Source organism: Lolium perenne, chromosome 5 (assembly GCF_019359855.2).
Source record: "Lolium perenne isolate Kyuss_39 chromosome 5, Kyuss_2.0, whole genome shotgun sequence".
NCBI classification, from domain to species: Eukaryota; Viridiplantae; Streptophyta; class Magnoliopsida; order Poales; family Poaceae; genus Lolium; species Lolium perenne.
Genome location: NC_067248.2, coordinates 77003333 through 77026170, shown reverse-complemented (window position 1 = coordinate 77026170; position 22838 = coordinate 77003333). Strand labels below are relative to the sequence as shown.

The 22838-nt window shown below is 47.5% G+C and overlaps 2 protein-coding genes across 2 annotated transcripts; both read right to left on the bottom strand.

The window, feature by feature from the left end:
* Positions 1-4612: 4612 nt before the first annotated feature.
* LOC127303434 (putative protein phosphatase 2C 24) lies at positions 4613-5491 on the bottom strand. The gene has a single exon (XM_051334168.2). The coding sequence runs from the start codon at positions 5489-5491 to the stop codon at positions 4613-4615; it is 879 nt and encodes a 292-aa protein (XP_051190128.2).
* Positions 5492-6801: 1310 nt separating this feature from the next.
* LOC139831525 (putative protein phosphatase 2C 24) lies at positions 6802-7554 on the bottom strand. Its single transcript, XM_071820820.1, has one exon. It carries the CDS (start codon positions 7552-7554, stop codon positions 6802-6804), a length of 753 nt encoding a protein of 250 aa, XP_071676921.1.
* Positions 7555-22838: the final 15284 nt, after the last annotated feature.

Below are 22838 nucleotides of genomic sequence, written 5' to 3'. Positions count from 1 at the left end.
CGAGTGTTAGGGTTAGGGTCGAGAAAAAGAGAGAAGAGCGAGACGAGTAGCGCCGAGTGTTAGGGTTAGGGTCCATAGCGGTGCCGAGTCCGTGGCGGTGCCGCCGCGACATAGAGTTAGGGTCGAGAAATAGGAGCGCCAAGTATTAGGGTTAGGGTTATTGCTTTCTTCATTTCAATTGTTATCCATCTAGCAATCTGTTATATGATCATGACATGATGAATGAAATATAATTGCTTTCTTAATTTTGTAGTGACATTGAGGTATGGAGGACGGCACCTTCGTCCGAGATGAGGAGGGGGAAGAAGCGGTGCAGAAATTGATCTATGATAGCGCCCATGGTACGGAACCCGATGGATATGACAACGAGTTCCAAGACTTTGTGAATGATTTCGGCGAGGGACTTGAGTCTGAACAAATTAGAAGAGACAACGAAGTGTCCATCACAAACTCCGGCGAGGTGTATATCTATGTATCAATTAGTCTATGTTCATCCCTAGATGCATTCATTTATTTGTATTGCACTTATTAACAAATTTTTTTTTCTTTTAGCCTTCTGGATCATCGAGCAAGTCTGTTAGATCAAAACGAGGCCCGACGCAACTGCTAAAGGGGGAGGGCAGGTTATCCCTCACGGCATTCAAGGCTAATAGTGAACCAGAGCATCCCAAAGAGTTTTGCCGCAAATTTACAAGTCAAGCCGGAGTTCTTGTTAGGGACCATGTACCGATTAGCATTCAAGAGTGGCATAAGCCAAAGAAAGCGGAGAGTGGTGCTAGTTATGTCAAGGACACGATGAAACAATTTCTTTGGGACACGCTACTGACAAAGTTCAGCCTACCGGAAGACATGACGGAAGGCCAGAAGAATAAAGTCAAGGAATGGACATGGAAGAAGGTGGCCATACAATTCCAGACCTGGAAGAAAAATTTATGGGACAAATATAAGAATGAAGATCCAGTATTCGATGATAATCTAGTGAAGATAAAAGATCACTGGCCCGAATTTAAGAGGTATAAGCAATCGTCTACTTTTGTGTCCCGATCGATCAAAAATACCGAAAATGCTTCAAAGAAGAATCTTCCGCATCATTTGGGGTAGGTGGCTACAAGAGTGCCATTCCGAAGTGGACAGAGTTTGAAAATAAACTGATGAATGCAGGAATCACTCCATAGACATGGGACTGGCCCGAACGGTCCAAGTTCTGGTTGTTCGCTCATGGGGCAGGGTTGGACCCAAAGACAGGGCTGATCGTTGCGCAGGGAAAATGGAAGGAAAAAATTGAGGAAATCGTACCGAAGCTTATAACTGCAATTGAACAGGTTCGAAAGGAAGAGTACATTCCCGATAGAGAGAATGACGAGCTGACACTCGCTCTAGGAAATCCTGAACACGTTGGACGGGTACGAGCTCGCCCAGGTCTCACCATGAAGGAAGCGTTCCCGGAGTCCGCTGACACTTATAGAAGCCGTTCGCGAAAGAAGAAGAAGGACGCCGACGAGTTAGCAGAATTGAGGACTAGGGTGGAGGCACTTGAGAAAAATCAGAGGGCACCTGATCAGCAGCTGTTTCTACAGGATGCACAAGCCGATGCTGCCCCATCTCAGCGAAGAAGCAGTGTCGGTTCCTCGCATGTTGACGGATGTGGAGGAAGCTACCCCGTGGATTATATCACGGAGAAGACAGATTGCGAGCTACATATGTTATTCAGGACCGCGTCCGTTAAGGTGGCGGTCGGCTATGTGTACCCAAGTGAAGATGGAGCAATGCATCATCATATGCCCATTCCACCTGACTGTCTTCGTGTCGGGGTGGATGAAGTTGTTCCGGGTTTTGAAACAGTGGAGCTTGATATTCCTAGAGGTGACGATGAGAGGACACTGGCCGATGTCAAGCACGGTTTCGCCCTATGGCCGAAGAAGTACATTGTCCTTTTGCAAAGGCTAGCGACTCCTACACATGAGCAGCAAATGCCATCGACTCCTCCTGGTAGCAGTCCTCGTGAGCAGCCAAGTCCACACCTACCTGAGAGGGACCCCAGCGTGAGTCCACCATCTCGAGATCCTCCGCGTAAGACAACGTTCGTTAAGCGGAACTGTACGCCGCCTAGGAAGAGACCTAGAAAGGAGAAACCACAGCCGCCCATTGAGAAGTTACCTTGGGAAAAAAGTGTCGAGGAAAACAGGCAAGCCGTTGAGGCCGAGGTGAAATTTTTTTTTGCACCGAAAGTGCCAGAGATACCTTTCGAGAAGACACTAGATCCGGTGAAAGTTGTGCGTACCGTTGAGAATCTATATGACCCTGTACCATCGCCGCCATCTGACTATAGGCGTTCTATTGAAAGGTCGTATGACAAGATGATCGAGGCGACAAAACCCGTTAAATCGGGTATCAGGGAGATAAAAGGGATACACCAAGTCTACCAGCTCGGACAACAACCCGTTCAATCGGTCGACCCTCTCAAGGTGTTTGACGGGAAGCCCGTTCAAAGTTCTCGACAAGACACAACCGATTACGCCTTCGCTGAACGAGCATATCAATTTGTTCAAGGGAAAGATTTGGTCGAGAATCTCAGGAAGCTACCAAACGTATGCGTAACTTGCATTCGTGGTACCTTAATGCCTCAAAGGAAGGGATCGAGACTATCATGGTGAGAGTTAGGGAAGAGCACTACTTTTAGGAATACTGTGTGAACGTTGACTTCAACGAGCTTTTCCAGTTATACAATCTCCGGGCCCTCGACAAATCTATCATTAGTTCCTATTGTCTGTAAGTGATTTATTTAATTTGAGAAGTCTTTAGCTCAGATCGTTCATTGTCTGCAGATTATAATCCTTTGTGCGCTATATTATGCAGATCGAAGATGCTCGAATGCAAAAGGGACGAAATCACGGACATTGGGTTCATTGACCCGCACACAATGCATGTTAAAACCATAGAAGATCCCCTCTATAACAAGGATACACCGGAGACTTTCCTAAGGTTTTTGAAGCGACAACGTGACAAAAGGCTAATAATTTGGCCTTACAACTTCCAGTGAGTCTTACTGTCTTATAACACATTATATTTTGCTCACCGTATGTCAAAATTTTAACTAATGACTTATATATATGACACTACATATTTAAACGTGCGTATGTTTCACTTTATTCTTCTCGTCATCAATATGCACATTGGAGAAGTTGAAGTCTTTGACTCACTAAGCAAAGAATCGGAACTATACTTGTCTTGTTATTTAATGCTCAAAAGGTAATTTTAATTCTTATCGATTTGTTTCGTTAATTTCTTGTTATGAACTAATTGATAACTCTTTTATGCATTTTCTTTTGTCGGGCAACGTATGGGAAACTTTCATCAAGGAAGATAAGTCCCATGAATGGACACCGAAGCTGCGATGGCATGCGAAAGTAAGTAGTACTACCTAGGTCCGCACACCTTTAATTATCATATATACTTGACTATTGTTTGATTGAATTATATTCTTGTAAAGAAATGCCCGCAACAACCGCAAGGGACTGATCTCAGTGGATTCTACGTTTGCGAGTACATCCACAGAATTGTCAGCGAGAGAATGAATAATGAAAAAAATAAAGAGGTACGAAAACAATATTCACAAATTTGTTTTCTTATCATAAGTTGTGCTGAGTTTCAGTAATAGTTGTTTCATTGTGGTTTGAATATATATATATACACACACACATAGCTCATGTATTCATTTGTATCTTATTCTTTTATAGTTGGCAAGAAAGCAGAACAAGCTCTCAATCGATGACCGCTTCATAGCAATAGGCGAGGAATTGGCGGGATTCTTCCTTCGGGACGTCATACCAGCATTCGCAAAGTTCCACTATGAATGAAGATGTACATGTTACATATATAGTTGACTCGAAGAGTACCACTATGCTACATGTAATAGACATATATAGAGTACGCCTCGGAGAGTACCACTACTATGCATGAAGATCGATCTTCATGCATAGTGCTTCTTAATTTGCGATCTTATGCAATTACATGTGTGTTATATTATATGCACCAACTTGCTATGCATCATCTTGATCTTCATGTACTACCTAAACCCAAATGCGTTTCTGGTGTATCGACGCGATATGAAACAAACCGATATCCCTAAACCCTTCCAAAAACCCTAAAACTTCAATTCTCTACCGCGGCAGAGATTCGTGCAAATTCCCTGCCGCGGGTGGGAACCTTTGGTACCGGTTCGTATTACCAACCGGTACCAAAGCTCCTTGGCCCTGAGCTCTCCTGGTGGCCCACGTGGAGGCCCCTTTTATACCGGTTGGTAAGCAACCGGTACGAAAGGGTGGGGGGCTTTAGTGCCGGATAATTTATACCGGTTGCTCAACCGGTACGAATGCCCCTTTGAAACCGGTACGAATGGGCGTTTTTCTACTAGTGAAAGTAAAAAACAGTTTTTTTCTGACCATTCTAACTAAGCCAAACACAGCAGGAACCACAAAGGGCTCTGCACATGATGGAAAGAAGAAACTATTACAACATTTCAGGTTTTGATCTCTAGAACATAAGATCATGTGTCCCAGCTTCTTTATTGCGTAAACACACAATAGATGGAGCCTGCTGGGAGCCTGGGAGGCTACGATACAATGAATGCGACGATGACAGTAATGTCATCCATTTTGCCGCCGGTGAAGTTGGTACCTTGTTGTTCCCGGCTGGCGGCACTGAAGGGCGACTCCCTACTACTCCTAGCCATGTCGTAGGCGAGTCTTCCTATCGCTTGTGCCATCTCGCCTGGCGTGAGACTCAAAGCCGTGCATGTCTGCACGATCCCCTCGAGCGCCGCGTCGAACACGTTGTCGAAGAGGCCGTCCGTCCCGGCCACCACAACGTCGCCTTCCTCCACCGGGAACTCGCTCACCGCCGCGTCCTTCACCCTGTCGCCGCCGACCGCGCTGAGCTGGAACGGGCAGTTGAAGTAGTGCTGTTGCGGGAGCGCGCGGAGCAGGAGCCTGCCGCCGCGAAACACGGCGAAGGTGCTGTCGCCGATGTAGGCCCACCTGAGGGCGTGGCCGGCCAGCGACAGGACTAGCGCGGTGGACGCCGCCCGCGTGCGCGTCGACGCGACCGTCTTCTGGTACGCCATCTCCAGCAGCGTGTAAGGGCAGATTCCGGAGGAGGACGCTGCAGCAACCGCGTTGTAGGCGTTGGCCATGAGCCCGCGCGAGAACTCGGCGGCGTCCACGCCGTCGCCACGGCATCCCCCGACCCCGTCCGCGAGGCCGACGACGCCGGCCCTGGCGTGGCAGAAGTGGGCGTCTTCGTCGTGGTCCGGCAGGTAGGAGAAGTCGCACTCCATCCTCAGTGCCGTCCGCGCGGGCGGCAGCGCCTTCTCGTCGCCATATATGGGGTCCCATTGGTGGCCGTTCTCCCACCCGACGTAGTCGGTGGCGGACGCGGGGATGCCAAACGCCAACCCTCTGAAGGCGTGGGGGATTTGCATGTCCATCTCCATTGTTGGCTGGCTTAACTGATTCGGCCGTAGTAGCTAGTCTCTCGACTTCTCGATGTGAATATATGTGATAACGCTGTTGACGTAATAACGATGTGAAGCTGAAGCAGAATTACTTCCGAACTCGGAATCTTGACCGGAGGAAGTTCATTTCGGAATCGGAGACAAGATCGGCAGAGGCGCGAGCCGGGTTGCTGCTGCTGCCTGCTTTCCACGTACCACGACAGAACGGCAAACACTCTGAAGTCTGAACACAAGATTACTCAAACTCACATTGCTCAACATGCGCCGACGAGGACAACCTCTTCTGCAACCGTGAAGGTCTAGGGTTTGGAGTAGTTTAGAGAGGAATCGCACAGCACTCAGGCTACGTGCGTGTCTTTCATTATATGAGGGAACAATTGTACAAATACAGGGTATAAAAACCCAAACGTATAAAGACAGAACTCTAACACAAATACTAACTAGATAATGCCCCGCGCATTGCTACGAAATTTATAGTAAACATTATTTAGTAAATTGAATTAGGATAAATATTCTGAATTTTATAAGCAGGCCATATAGATCTTCAGCTGCATACAAGATGTGCATGAAGGATTTTCGCGGTAAGTACATATACAGGAGCCAGACCATCTCATTCATATATTCAACATCTCACGATTGGCAAGCACAATCATAGGATTGGAACCATTGCAAAATGTAGATTTTGTTTTGACAGCAGTCGAAAAGGATCAACCAAAATGTAGAACTATTATTAGCAAGTACGTTTAGCTATTTAGTCGGTTGTTGATCACTAAGTGTATGTGGATTTTGCAAATTTTCTCGCCATTCATGCGAAAAACCATGACGTAGATGCTCATGCGCAACTGTAAAATGATAGAACATCTGTGGGGATCAAGTGAGTTGGAACTTTATCATGTTCTCATATCGTCGTGGTAAGATCAATTAGATGGAGCCTACTTTTTTTTTGAATTAAGGGATCTCTCCACGATTTTATTAACAAAACCATAGATGTTCACTACATAAAAGTAAAAAAACAGGTTTTTTGCTGACCAACTAAGCCAAACACAGCAGGAACCACAAAGGGCTCTGCACATGATGGAAAGAAGAAACTATTACAACATTTGAACATAAGATCATGTGTCCCAGCTTCTTTATTGCGTAAACACACAATAGATGGAGCCTGCTGAGAGCCTGGGAGGCTATGATACAATGAATGCGACGATGACAGTATGTCGTCCATTTTGCCGCCGGTGAAGTTGTTACCTTGTTGTTCCCGGCTGGCGGCACTGAAGGGCGACTCCCTACTACTCCTAGCCATGTCGTAGGCGAGTCTTCCTATCGCTTGTGCCATCTCGCCTGGCGTGAGACTCAAAGCCGTGCATGTCTGCACGGTCAAACACGTTGTCGAAGAGGCCGTCCGTCCCGGCCACCACAACGTCGCCTTCCTCCACCGGGAACTCGCTCACCGCCGCGTCCTTCACCCTGTCGCCGCCGACCGCGCTGAGCTGGAACGGGCAGTTGAAGTAGTGCTGCTGCGGGAGCGCGCGGAGCAGGAGCCTGCCGCCGCGAAACACGGCGAAGGTGCTGTCGCCGACGTAGGCCCACCTGAGGGCGTGGCCGGCCAGCGACAGCACTAGCGCGGTGGACGCCGCCCGCGTGCGCGTCGACGCGACCGTCTTCTGGTACGCCATCTCCAGCAGCGTGTAAGGGCAGATTCCGGAGGAGGACGGTGCAGCAACCGCGTTGTAGGCGTTGGCCATGAGCCTGCGCGAGAACTCGGCGGCGTCCACGCCGTCGCCACGGCATCCCCCGACCCCGTCCGCGACGCGGACGACGCCGGCCCTGGCGTGGAAGAAGTGGGCGTCTTCGTCGTGGTCCGGCAGGTAGGAGAAGTCGCACTCCATCCTCAGTGCCGTCCGCGCGGGCGGCAGCGCCTTGTGGTCGCAATCCATGGGGTCCCAGCGGTGGCCGTTCTCCTGGCCGACTTCGTCACCGGCGGACGCGGGGATGCCGAACGCCAACCACCCCATGAGGGCGTCGGGGGTTCGCATGTCGATCTCCATTATTGGACGTCTAGCTTGACTGATTCGATCGGCCTTGTCTCTCGACTTCTCGTACTAGTACGGATGCGTGGGCGCGATATGTTATATAGGCTGTTGGCATATGAGTTCGTCAGTCTAAAGGAGGACTTATTTCTGAACTCGGAGTCGGACCGGACCGACTGACAAAGGCTTAATTTGTCAATGCCTACAGATTATAGACTAGGGTTTTGCTAGAAGTAGAGGGCAAGTAGATCTCGAAGATTTCAGCCGAAAAGTACTCGCCGATTATGAAAACTAGGGTTCTGTTGACAATAGATTCGATCCTTTCTCCGTCCCTCGACTCCCCCTTATATAGAGGGTGGAGCCGAGGATTTCGTAATACACAAGTTACAGAGTTCGGGAGGGTTTCGTACCCAACCCGTAAGATTACAAATCTCTATCTTTCCTAATACAACCTATCTTTCCTTAACGCTAAATGGGCTTCCGAGTCTTCTTATTCTTCGAGTCCTGGGCCTTTAATAAACCTCGGGTACCATCTTTGGCAGGCCTATTGGGGATGCCTATGTCAGTAGCCCCCGAGATTTTTCTTGAATCGAAGAATCAGGGAAAATCTCCAATTTTACTCATTACATAATCTTTCGATATGCAAATATTATTTTGTACAGGGATATCGGTAGTTGGGGCTAGTTCATCTGACGGATCAGGTACTAGTTAACTGCTCTAGTGGCAATCCGCAAAAACCTACTTCAAGATCACGTCGCTGGACATGATCTCGGGATACTGGTGTAAACTTCGACAGGTGCCGCTTAAGGTCTTACCATTCTGTCGAGTCCCAGTCATATTTTATCGGGTACCTAATGCGTCCGTTAGGATTTTTCTTCGTATCTGTTGATACGGAAAAAAGTAGCAGTCCGCCGTCAGAGACGGTGCTACGCCGCTCAGAACGGATATGGGATCTTACCTTCGCAAAGTTTTGCGGCATTCAGAGATTTATTCGCGACTTATAGCGCTCTGAGAATATATTTTCGAGTGCTTTTCGGCTGTTGGAATAGCACATTTTATCGAGTCATATTTGATGACTTATTTTGTCTTCCCGATGGGAGTATATGTAGAGTTATCTGTGTAACTCGAAATATACTCACTTCTGTTTCTTTATTTTGATCAAAATTCATCGGGCACGCGAACAGTGTTCCCGATGGGAGTAGCCCCCGAGGCTACAACCAAGAACTTGTGCTTGGGTGTAGGCTCCACAGATTAATATCCTCTGCCAATATATTTGTAATCCTTCTCGATAAACTTTTATATCTATCGGGTGCGCGACCAGCGCTCCCGATGGGAGTAGCCCCCGAGGCTATGAACAAATGCTTGCATTTGGTCATAGGCTCTCGCCATTTTTATCTTGTCATATTCGAAGTTTTCTATTTTTCCAAAGTAGCCCCCGAGCGTTTGGGCAAAAACTTGTTATTTGATCAAAGGCTCTCGAAATAATCTTGTGTTGTCGATATTCTCGCCTGGCTTCTTAGTCGAGTTTTTCTCTTGCCATAATGACGTCATTGCTGATGATAGCCACGATTTCTGTATTGGAAATATGCGAAAACCGCTCCTCTTACTGCCTTGTGGGTCCAAATTCCCCATCTGATTGACACGTCGTGCAAGTGGGGGACACACATCCTCCACTTTTTCTGGCGCACGCACTGTGCCCTCTGTCATTTCTTTTCTCAGTGAAAATCCAATTTTACCCATTGTCCACGTGTATTCCATCTGCTCCATATCGTTCCTATCCAACGGTTGTGCCGTTTCACCGCACCTCTATTTAAGTCCATCGTCTTCTTCCTCTGTCACTTTCGCTCGCGCCGCTCATCTGCTCTTCCTCTACAAAAGCTTTCCAACGCGCCCCAAAATTTCTTGTGCTCCCCTGCTTGCATGCTCATTGCTTCCACTCTAGTTGATGCCACCGCGCAAACTCACCAAGCACGGCGCGCCCAAAGCAAAGATGGCAGCCGAAGATCTGGGAAACTTGGAGTGGGAGAGATCCAAGATCTCCCAGCAGGATATCAATATGCTGAAGAAGCTTGGCATCAGCGGGAAGCAAAATGCGATTCGCTTCCCCAAGGAAGAAAGCTACCCAGCTCCACCGATGCAATATCGGGTTAGTTTCGTCGACCACCTCATCCGTGGTCTTTCCACTCCTATCCATGATTTCCTTCGTGGGTTGCTGTTCATGTATGGACTGCAACTTCACCATCTCACTCCCAATTCCATCCTCCACATTTCTATTTTTATCACATTGTGTGAGTCTTTCCTGGGGATCCAGCCTAACTGGTCCCTATGGAAACGTATCTTCCTCTGTCGCCGTAATGGCTCTTCCAACGTCGCCTACAACATAGGCGGTGTTGTGATCTGCGTTCGCCCTGACGTCGAATATTTCGACGTCAAATTCCCTGATTCAGTTCAAGGGTGGCGCAAGAAATGGTTATACATCCGCGAAGAGAATCATGGCTCTGTTGAAGACAATATTCCTCCTTTTGACGGTGCCGAGAAAATTTGTCGCCGCCGATCCTGGGATGCAGAGGCTACCAACGCAGAAAAAGCGGCGACAGAGGCCCTGATGACTCGCATCCATGAGCTCCAGAATACTCGTGGACAAGAATTGTCGGGTATCCAGATCACGGCGTATTTCCTTAGGATTAGGGTGCAGCCTCTTCAAGCTCGCAAAAACCCCCTTTGGATGTACGATGGCGATAAAGACGTGGATCGCTTGTCGTGACTTGTCCGTCAATGACTTGGCGAAACTTGTCCGGAAGATCTCATCGCTGAACAAGAAAGACAGCGTCCCGACATCTTGCGGTGTGACGCCATATAGCGCCACCAACGCACTCCCGCAGGTAATATTTTTGTTCTCGCCTTTATTTTCCTTCTATCTTTTACCTTCAAATACTTCATGCCGATATTTTTCCTGTCTTTGAATAGAACCATGCAACTGCGTCACCTCTTCCTCCCCTTCCCGAAGGTGGAGAAGTTGAAGAAAGGGATGTTGTTACTGACGACAACCAGGCTACGTCTCGCCCTGAGAGTGAAGCCGCATTTTCTCGAAAATCTGCGGCATCCTCTGAAAAGGACGCCGAGGCTGAAGCAACTTCTTCGACACGCTCTCCTCCTTCAGCTGCTTCTCCCAGGAGCAAAAGGAAAAGAGATGAGGCTGTCGACACCGGTACCTCCAAAGCCGGTGCTTCCCTTGCTGATAAAGCTGCACCCAATGCCAGGGAAGAGACTTTGGATCTTTATGATGCTGCTCTTGTCAGCTCGTGAGTTCTTTGAAATTGCTATGTACTGTATTTTTCCCTTTGTCGATGCTTTTTTTTGAAATTGCTATCTTATCCTGTCGCTATATTTATTGCAGTGACGACGAAGAAGAAGATGCACCTATTGACGAGACTGCTCGAACGAGCACATATCGTACTTTAGTTGTCTCGGAAGCTCGTCCTGATGGCGGCGAAACTTCACCTCCTCCACAAAACCTTGAACGTTCAACACCAGCTGAAAGCCCTCGAGCTCCCTCGCCGAAGAGATCCAGGGTAGAATCAAGCAAGGAACCAATCATATTAACTGGTTGTTCCTCGACTCCTTTGATGGAAGAGGTAAATTGTTCTGTTGTTTCCTATATTGACTTTTTGTTTTGAGTTTCCCTCTTTTTATCCTTGATGTCGACTTTTCCCTCTTCTTTTTTTGACCCTTTTTTGCATTGTAATCTCTTCAGCCTTTTATGAAAGAGCTCGTCCGCTTCGGCACCCAATTTATCGGGTACCGCGATTATGCCGGCGAACTTGAAGGTACCTACTTGTTCTGTTCAGCTTTCCTTGTCGAGTTTCTTCTGTCATTATTTTGTGTTGTAATGCTTATCTGTCTTATGTTGGCAGAGTAACTGGCAGAAGCCAACAAACGTGCTGACGCCCTCGCTATTGAGTTAGAGTAAAGCGAGAGTGCGCACACGAAAACCGTCGAGGATCTTCAAAAGAGACTCGACGACGCAAAAAAGGCTCTAGAAGAAAATGTAACTCAGCATTCTGCTCGAGAAATAGAGATCCTCAGTCGACTAGAAACGCAGAGTCGACGTTTTGTTAGTAAGTCTTCACCCCCTTGCTGCTTTCTCGTGTCGTGCTTTGGCCTTCTTTTTTTTCTTTTGATAACCCTCTTTTTATACTTTAAGCAGGGAGAACACACCAAGAGTACGAGCTGGACAATCCTGAAGATGACGAGCTTCTGGACGCGCTTTCTCTCCTGGAGATCCATGGTACGGAAGCTCGTAACGGACTAGCTGAAGCTGAAGCTGGCCTGTCGCGGCTCTTCCCCTATTTCTTTCATAAAAAGGAGGAACCCGCAGTTTTCATTGATCTCGCCAAGTGTTTCACTGGCAATGAAGACCTTGGACTCCAACTTCGTCAAGAAGGACTAAAGGTTGGTGTTGAAGGTACTATGGCCTTGATTGCAGAGAGTCAACAACAAGTCGACTGGTGGAAAGTTGGCGACGTGGGGAAGGTCGAAACAAAGAGGTGGCAGTCGCTAATTAAAACGGCAAAGCCCAATTCGAAGAAGATCCTCGCCACTCTTGGATATAAGCCAACAACTGCTCCGAGTTCTTCAAAGCCGGAGGTCAAGTAGACCACTTTGCTTTTTTCTTTTTAGTTTATCTCCCCCTTTTGGCATTGTCGCCATAGTGCTCTTGGCGATGACTGCTTCAGTAGGTCTCTAGAGGTCCTTCTTTTGTAATAGACATGTATATATTATGAGAATGAATGGAAATCTATCTTTGCTCAATGATTGATGTCGAAATTTCTGTTTTCAGTTAATTTTTGACAACTATACGTCAACTCCTGGTCCTTCCGAGGTTCTTCCTTCGTCTCATTCGAAGAAAACCCCTGTCGCTGTTAAATTTGTTGAAGATTCTTCGAGTAAGAATTCGGCAGAAGATTTGGAAGAACTTCGACAACAGCTCCAGTCCACGAAGAAGCAATCACTTATGCTCATGGAACAATCTCGGAAGTCCTCCGAGAGGGAAAAGGTTGCGCTCCAACAAGCTCAAGATGCTATAATTGAGAAGGATGCCGCCGTTGCTGAAGCTGCTGTAGCTACGTCTCGAGAAAATTTTATGCTTCAACTGCTGACAGATGCTAGCTTGGATATGGCAGGTGTGCTTCATTATCTTTGTTGTACTTTTATTTGTTTATCTCCTTGTTGCCCACTGATTCTTGTAAGAAATAGGTTCTTTCTTGGATGCTACTACTGAAGATGAACGTGTCGAGGCCCGATCCAATGTACTTCTTCGGCTTGCCAATGATCATGGTTCAAATTTTTGGGGCACGCCTGAACGAACTCGCCAGATTGTCAGGATTCAGGATCGCGCGCTCTAGGTTCGCGATTATCTCGACTTCTGCACGAGGACGTTGTCTCTGGTTTACGGCACCATGTTTCCTCGCAATAAGATGCCAGAGACTCTTCCTGCCTTGATGGATAAATTTCGGGATGCTCCTCGAATCCATGGCTTTGTGTGGGCTCAATTAGCTGCTGGCGCAAGGTTTGCTATGATCATGATAAAAATCTGCTACCCGAAGTTGGACGTGGGTCAGGTTGTTCCAAAGTGCTTGGCCAAGATGGCGAAAAGGCGGAAAAACTTCAGCAATATGACAACGTTGTGACTCCTGTTGCCGAAGATATGATGGACGAGCTTCTTCGGATGGACTCTGAATTCTTCGTGAAGGGTAGCTACGCTGAGCATAGCACTCGTGCTATAAATAATGAGCGATTGACAATAGACAATATACTGGGAAATCCTTGAAGATAAGTTGTTCCAAGAATTGTATCTTGTGTATATATTTTGTATTGTAAAGTCGTTATATTTTTACTTTCAACGCCAAGCCCCCGGGCGTTTTGATGGCAGTATTTGGTTTATAATGCGAGGTTGTCCCAAGGCAAAATAAATTATACTGTGCTATTTTTGCGGGTACGAGCCCCCGAGCTTTATGTTGGCCGCTATTTGTTGATATATTTTTATTTTGGCGAGGTATTTTATACCAAGGCGAGATGTTTTTGCGAGTTGTATTTTGTCGGCACTGTATATATATTGTATCTTCTAAGGGAAAGCCCCCGAGCCTGTCGAAAAGATATATAATTCCACTATTTTTATTATATTGCAGCACCGCGAGCCCGCCTCATTAAAAACCTTTCCCGGCCCCACTCGGTGCCCCGAAAAAGGAAAAGAGTGCGTCTGAAAACTCGCGGGCGTTTCAGTACATTGTATGTTTACAGAGGAGACTATATTTTGGTATCTAAGCGTAAAAACGCCTGAGCTGCGCCACGTTCCAAGGATTTGGCTCGACAATTCCTGTCTTCTTGTCCTTGATTCTGTATGCTCCTCCTTCGATTACTTCTGTGACGATGTAAGGTCCAAGCCATGGTGACTCGAGTTTTTCATGACTTTTTTGATGAAGTCGTAAAACCAAGTCTCCAACTTGAAAAGATCTTGGTCGCAATCGTCGACTGTGGTAGTTTTTCAGGTCCTGTTGATATTTCGCGACTCGTGACAGGACTTCATCTCGAGCTTCATCAAGTGCGTCGACATCATCCTCCAAAGCTTTTCTCGAAGTTTCTTCATCATATTCTATAACTCTTGGAGCATCATGTTCTATTTCTATCGGCAATACTGCTTCAGCTCCATGGACCAGAAAAAATGGCGTCTCCTGCGTCGCCGTGTTTGGTGTTGTTCGAATACTCCACAACACACTTGGCAGCTCCTCTGGCCAAGTATGCCGAGCTTTTTCCAATGGTCCCAACAGGCGCTTCTTGATACCATTGCAGATAATGCCATTGGCTTTCTCGACTTGACCGTTGGTCTGTGGATGTACGACAGACGCAAAACTCAGTTTGATGCCCACTTCTGCACAATATGCTTTGAACTCCTTGGACGTAAAGTTACTGCCGTTGTCTGTGACGATGCTGTGAGGGACTCCAAATCGAAAGACGATGCTTTTCACAAACTTGATTGCCGACGCGCCGTCCGGTGAATTTATCGACTTTGCTTCTATCCATTTAGTAAATTTGTCGACAGCAACGAGCATATACTCATATCCTCCTGAAGAAGCTTTGTGTAGTTTTCCCACCATGTCGAGACCCCATTGAGCAAAGGGCCAAGACAGTGGGATTGGCATCAATTCTGCTGCCGGAGAGTGAGGTTTGGCGGCGAATCTTTGACACGCGTCGCAAGTTCGCACTATTTCCTTCGCGTCCTTAATTGCTGTTAACCAATAAAATCCCGCTCTGAAGACTTTGGCCGCGATAGCTCGGCTGCTTGCGTGATGCCCGCATACTCCTTCGTGTACATCTTTCAGGATGATCCTTCCTTCTTCGGGTGTGACACATCTCTGTAGCACACCCGAGATACTTCGCTTGTACAACTCCCCTTTTATCACAGTAAAAGCTTTAGATCGCCTAATTATTCACCTTGCTTCAACTGGATCGTCGGGTATTGTTTTCCTTAGGATGTATGATATGTATGCCTGCATCCATGGAATTTGCACTATCATGACTAGCTCCTGTTCCTCTTCTTCTTCTTCCAATGATTTTTTGGTGGCACCCGAAGGTTTCTCTTCCTTCTCCTTCTTCTTTGTTTTCATTGGCTTTGTTGATCTCTCGCTTATTTCTTCCCAAAACACGCCTGGAGGGATCGCGAGACATTGTGACCCGATGTTTGCAAGGACATCGGCTTCATCATTGCTCAATCTGCTGATGTCGTTTACCTCGCATCCATCAAACAGTTTTTCCAGCTCATTATACATCTCTTTGTATGCTATCATGCTTTCATTGACTGCATCACATTGGTTCATAATTTGTTGTGCCACCAACTGCGAGTCGTCAGTCGGGTTGCACCGCAAGCCTTCGCCATCTTCAGCCCGTGTATGAGAGCTTCATATTCTGCTTCATTGTTAGACGCGTTTGGGAACGTCATCCGTAAGACATACTTCAACTTGTCGCCCTCAGGTGATACCAATATCACGCCTGCTCCGGCGCCTTCTAACCTTTTGGACCCGTCAAAGTTCATAGTCCAGGTTCTCGATAAATCTGGAGGCCCCGTGTTTTGTAGCTCCATCCACTCTGCGATGAAATCCGCTAAAACCTGCGATTTTATTGCCTTTCTTTTTTCATACGTGATGTCCCGAGGGGAAAGTTCTATTCCCCAAAGGGAGACACGACCCGTAGCTTCTGGGTTGTTCAATATATTTGACAGAGGAGCTTCATTGACCACTATTATCGGGTGCGCCGAAAAATAGTGTCGCAATTTTCTTGCTGTCGTAAATACTCCATACGCCAGTTTCTGGTATTGAGGGTACCGCTGTTTTGAAGGCGACAGTACTTCACTGATGAAATATACTGGCCTCTGAACTCCATGGAGCTTTCCTTCTTCCTCTCTCTCGACTACCAAAACCGTGCTAACCACTTGAGGTGTGGCTGCAATGTATAGGAGGAGAGGTTCTTTCTCTTTAGGCGCCACCAAGATTGGTGGTGTCGAAATTGTGCGCTTGAGGTTCTCGAAGGCCCTATCTGCTTCCTCGTTCCATTGAAATTTCTCCCCCTGTTTTATCAATGCGTAAAACGGCAGCGCCTTTTCTCCTAACCTGGCGACGAATCTGCTTAAAGCTGCGACTCGCCCCGTTAGCTGTTGTATTTCTTTCAACTTTGTTGGCTTCCTCATAGTTACGATGGCCTATATTTTTTCGGGATTAGCTTCAATCCCTCTCGCTGATACTAAGAACCCGAGAAGTTCTCCCGCAGGAACGCCAAAGGAGCACTTTGTCGGGTTCAACTTAAGGCAAAACTTGTAGAGGTTGTCGAAGGTTTCCTTCAAATCTTCGATCAGTGTTGACCCCTTCTTTGATGTTATCACGACATCGTCAATGTAGAGTTGTACATTTTTTCCAATCTGTGTTGCAAGGCACTTCTGCATCATCCGCTGATATGTTGCTCCCGCGTTTTTCAAACCAAAGGGCATTGTTTTGTAACAAAACACGCCGTAAGGTGTTATGAACGCTGTCTTGGCTTCATCATCTTCTTTTAGTCTGATCTGGTTATAACCAGAGTATGCGTCCAAGAAGGAAAGACGTTCACATCCTGCCGTGGAGTCGATGATTTGATCGATCCTTGGGAGGGGAAAGTGATCCTTAGGACAGTGTTTATTGAGACACATAAAGTCGACACACATGCGAAGGACTTTCGTGTGTTTCTTCGGCACCATCACTGGGTTAGCTACCCACGTGGCTTCTATAGATATCTCTTTGATAAAACCAGCATCCTTGAGTCGATCTATTTCTGATAGCATAGCTTTGCGGTTTGGTTCCAAAAAATGCCGCAAGGGTTGTTTGATTGGTCTCGCGAGAGGATCCAAGTTGAGGTGGTGCTCGGCAAGTTCCCTGGGTACTCCTGGCATGTCAGCTGGACACCATGCGAAGATTTTCCAGTGCTCACGGAGGAACTCGACGAGCGCGCTTTCCTATGCGATATCCATGTTTGTTGCAATGGATGTCGTTTTCTTTGGGTCCGTCGGGTGGATCTGCACCTCTTTTGAATCCTTGGCAGTGTTGAAGGTTGGCTCTCTGAGAGACCTCCCTGCATCTGGCAGCACATTGTAATCAGTGAGCCTTGGCGCCATATATTCTGCTTGCATCCCGAAAGTTTCTGTCAGTCGATGAAAATCTTTGTCGCACTTATCAGACAGCGCGAAACTTCCTTTAATTGTGATAGGTCCCTTGGGTCCAGGCAACCTCCACAATAGGTACGTGTAATGTGGTACCACCATAAACCTGGCATATGCTGGTCGTCCCAACAAAGCGTGATATTGCGACGGGAAATCCACAACTTCAAACTCCAGATTCTCTATCCTGTAGTTTTCTCGGGTTCCAAACTGAACGTCGAGGTTGATTTTGCCCAACGGATAGCTTGGCTTCTCTGGTGTGATCCCATGGAAGCGTGTATCAGTTGGTTTCAGGTTTGCAAGGGATATGTTCATTTTCCTCAATGTATCAGCATACATAAGGTTTAAACTGTTGCCACCATCTATAAAAACTCTCGACACGTCAAAGCCAGCAATTACTGCGGGTAAGATGAGTGTCGATTGTCCTGGTCGAGGAACTTGCTGTGGATGATCCGCAATTGTGAAGCCAATGTCTTGTCCCGACCAATTTAGGTACTCAACTGTTGGTGGAGGCATCTTCTCTGCCATGAACACTTGCCGAGAGATTACCTTCTGCGCTCTGTTAGATGGCCTAGCTTTCTGAATCATCGAGACCGCACCGTTGGAATTGGGATCAACATATGGAGGTGGGTGTGGTGCTGCCGCTATTCTGAGCTGGTGCCGATTTTCATCCGTAATTGCAGGAGGAGGTGGGAGGTGGATCTCACTCCTTGGCCCCTGGGGATTTCTGTTCATTGCTTGGGCATTTACAATTCCTGCGGCTCGCAACATTGCCTGAAAATTGCGGTAGTCTTTTTGGAGATGTCCTGACTGCCTCTTTCCGTTGCTATCGAGATAAAAGTGCATCTGACATGGTCCGTTCATCATCTCCTCGGGGGACACATAAGGTCTTTGAAACCTTGGTCCGTTATTTTGCCTGTTACCGCGAGAATCACCTCTACTGTCGCCTTGTTGCTCATTGCTCCTTTGGTAATCATCTCGATTATTTCCTCCAGGGTTTCCTCGGAAACCAGCCGATATGTGGCCAGGAGCATCATTGTTGTAGAACTAGCGAGAAAATATCCTTCTATTTTGAAAATTTCGACCGCGATCCTCTTCTGGCGACCTATGTCGCTTGTTATATATTGCGTCTTCTCCATCTGCCCACTTGTTGGCTATCTCCATCAGTGCTGATATTGTCTTAGGGTTGGTTCTCCCTAAGTCCTCGACAAAATCTCCCCGCCGGATTCCTGCCACGAACGCGTCTATTGCTCTCTCGTCAGATATATCCTCTGCCGAGTTTTTAATAATGTTCCACCTCTGTATATATTTTCTCATCGACTCGTCGTGTTTCTGTCGGCACGCCCTCAACTCTTCCAATGACGCAGGTTTCTTGCAGGTGGATCGGAAGTTTCTCACGAAGATATCCTCAAAATTATCCCAGCTGTCGATGGAACCTGGGGGAAGTTTCTTTATCCAAGATCTCGCGGCACCACTCAAGTGGACTTGGATACTTTGCATGGCTGTTGCTCTGGTTCCTCCTACCAGCTTCACCATCTCGAGATAATCAACGAGCCAATCCTCGGGATCCTGCAGGCCGTCGAATTTCTTGAAATTTTCAGGTAACTTAAACCCTTTTGGGACTCGAGTCTTTCGAACTCTTCTCGTAAAGCACGAGAGCCCACACATATCTTCGTCAGCAACTTCTGGTGAATGCTGACGTTCTCTTCTTTCTTGTCGCGCTCTGTCCACCCTTACTTGAGCTGCTGTGTCTCCTGCTCCACTTGTTCTTGGTGGGTCTTGAACTGCTGCGGTGGGTCGTGGACTATTTTGCCTAGGATTTTCTTCGGGAGGCGTGGCTGCGAACGCTGTTCCCATAACTCCAACTCCAGCCATTGCCATATTGAACAATGCTTCTCTCGGGTCTCCAGGGGGTGGTGTGGACGCGAGGATGTAAGCTTGCGTTGCCATGTATCCTGCTTGTGGCGTTTTCGGGATGATATTTCCCCTTGTATCAATCGACATGAAGGACATGTCAAGATTTTGAATTATGTTTCCTCTCTCTTCTTCGGGTATGTTTTGCAGCCGAGACCTTGCTCTTCTTTGAGCGTCTCTATGGCTATCTCCCGAAGTTTCTGATTGTCGACTGAGCTCTGCTCGACGCCTGCTTGTCGCGGAGGCTGCCTCTTTTCTTCTATTCAGGGATGCTGTCTGTTTTTCCAGCTCCCTACTCACCCGAGCAAGTCTATATTGATATGCTTGTAGTTCTTGTACAGTAGCAGTGGTGGTCATTGGTTCTGAACCATCCATGGCTTTTGCGGCCCTATCCCATGCTTCCTGCGGGAGTTGAACTCTTACGCGAGATGAAGACCCAGCATATTTAGTGCCTAAGCCTCTTCTAAGATCAGCGGGATCGACGTATGGATTTCCCAAATCGTCGAAAGCCTCTGACGTCTCTGGTTCTGCTCGGCCTGCCTCTTCAATTGCACAAATTTGATGGTATTTTGAGTATTGATTTTTGTCGGGATTGGTGACACCATCATATAGATTGGTGAAGACCTTTCCGATGGCAGCAGATTTGTCGATGAAGTTGAAGCTGTCGACGCTGTCGAAATCGCTGCTTATAAAGGAGTCCGCAGACGACTCGAAAGATGTGTTGCTGAAGATCTTGGCGAGCTTTCCGCTTGCCTTGGTGTCGATGAAGTGTGGCGACGAAAACTCCTCGTCACTCGACGAAAAGTTAGAATCGACCGCTGAAAATTCCGACGAGATCGGAACTTCGAGACGGTAGGATCCTTCCTTGTTGACGCCAAATCGGAACTCTCCGAACATCATGACGATGGGCTCCTCCAGATAGGCACATGCATCCATACGGGAGGGCGGGTGAGGAATAAAATCGACTAAATCAGTTTTTTCCCGTTTACCTCGATCCATCGCATTGCTAGCCACCGACGAAGTCGACGATTCTGGACGTGCCATCGAGATCAGCTCCTTGCAGCCTCTAGTTCCCACAGACGGCGCCAATTGACAAAGGATTAATTTGTCAATGCCTACAGATTGTAGACTAGGGTTTTGCTAGAAGTAGAGGGCAAGTAGATCTCGAAGGTTTCAGCCGAAAAGTACTCGCCGATTATGAAAACTAGGGTTCTGTTGACAATAGATTCGATCCTTTCTCCGTCCCTCGACTCCCCCTTATATAGAGGGTGGAGCCGAGGATTTCGTAATACACAAGTTACAGAGTTCGGGAGGGTTTCGTATCCAACCCGTAAGATTACAAATCTCTATCTTTCCTAATACAACCTATCTTTCCTTAACGCTAAATGGGCTTTCGAGTCTTCTTATTCTTCGAGTCCTGAGCCTTTAATAAACCTCGGGTACCATCTTTGGCAGGCCCATTGGGGATGCCTATGTCACCGACTTCATTTCTAAATCGAAGACGGACTGATGCTTGACGACAAGTGCGGTTGCTTGACGAAACATAATGAAACATGGAACACGTATCTCAAAGCGTGAAATAAAGTGAATATAACGACACAAATGTTGCGTGCACGGGACATGTGTATTTCTGTTGTTTGTTTCGTGTGAGCGCATCTCAAAGGGGCGACACAAACGGAGCGATCGTTTGCGTCTGCGCGGATGAAAAATACGTCTGAACTGGACCCAGCGGCCTGATGCATAGTGTCCGGGCTTTCCGCCACGACACAAACCTGACTTATATATGCGTCGAGTTTGCGTCTCAGCGGACGCTGCGCGGATGCGCCAAGTAGGCCTGGAATTAAAACTCGAAACTCGCGAGCTAAATGAGTAACTCGTGACTCGACTCGGCTCGACTTGAACTCGGTGTATAACGAGCCAAGCAAAGTTTCATATTTTGTCGTTAAACAAGTTCAAGCTACACGAGCCGAGTTCACCGAACTCACGAGTAGCTCGTTTAGCCTGGTAAAAATGAAATTGGCCCAAGCCCACCAAAATGGGCAACTATATTTGTGGTTTCTCAACTTAGCAATCTTATTCTAATGATATATTGATCGTTGTGGTTTATATTATTCTAGTACCATAATCCTAATGCTTGTTGGTCATCATTCATGCCTAAATATTTGGGAAAAATGCATTGTACATTTTACATGTTTTATTTGATAGCTTTAAACAAGCTACTCGTGAGTTACTCGCGAGCTTTGCGAGTCGAGCCAAGTTTTAAATCTGGACTCGATTGTTAAACGAGTCGAGTCGAGCTAACTCGATTGTTGACCGAGCTTTAGCGAGTCGAGCCAAGCTGGCTCGGCTCGGGTCGAATTAACATTCCCGCCAGTGGCCATTCCCAGCGCGAAAAATCAAAGTAGACCGGCGCCAACAGTCCAGGCCATAGCGATGGACGTGCTCGTCGCCGCAGCCACCATGGATTCCAAGGGTACCCTCGCAGCCATAGCCGCCCCGGACTCCCCCATAGCCACCACCATAGCCCCAATGGAGGCCGCATCTCCGGCCAAAGCAAAGCGTTCCGCTACCGGCGGTCGGGAAGCTAAGCCGAAGGCGGCAAAGATGGTGTTGTCCAAGGAGGAGAAAGACGTCGAGGCCGCGAAGCTCGGCCGTGAGGTGAAGCTGGCGGTTGATCTTGTGATCGTTGAAGAGTTGTTGATGTCATTCCAGAGATTGACGGCGAGGGGATGGTCGCCCGGTTTCATGACGGAGTCGAGGATGCAGAGGGAGATAGACCCATAGAGCCAAGAGATGACCGTGGCATTGAGGAGGGACCACTTTGGCGCTATCGCCTCGGGGGCGTCGTTGTCGAGGTGATCGAGGAGGGCGTACTTGCGGACAACGGCACGGAAGAAGGTGCGCCACTGGCGGTGAACGCCGGTGTCAAGCGCGAGCTCAACGAGGACGTTCCCCTTGATGGAGTGCAGGACGACAACCTGGGCATGCAACGAAGTCAGAGAGAACGGCCCCGAGGTCGACCCGTTGGCGGTGGCGAGGGCCATCTTGTTCTTGGCAGCGTCTGCATCTGCCTGCTCCTTGAGGGCCTTGGCAGCCTCGTCGTCGGAGAGGTTCATGGAGGCAGGAGCGGCGGTGAGGTACGAGTGTTAGGGTTTGGTGGTTTCGACGGTGGCGGAAGAGGTTTTGCGGCACATGATAGGGTTTTGCGTCTGATACCATGTAAGATTATGGAAACCACACGTCGTGGTGCCTTGTATTGACCAATATATAGAGGTTACAAGGCAGAGTTCGGGTCATACAATACATGGACAGCTATATAACGACTACATATATACAACTGTATATCTATACAAATACAATACGGTTATATATTCTAACATATTTAAGAGGGCCAAATGAAGAAGAGATATATCATGGCAACAAATGAATCGGGGAGTTTCTAACATACTCGGAATCATCAGTTGCACCTACTAGTCATGGAAGAAATTTTTATTTTTTTGCAAGGTTTGTACAAAGGGCATCATGGATATGAAATGCGGTACCTAAAATTATGGCAGACTATGACCTCTAAATTTGGCATGCTTTTTTTAGTGGCGAGTTCTCACAAAGTTACAATGACATCATCGTGTTTTAGCGCTTTCCGGTGTTTGGT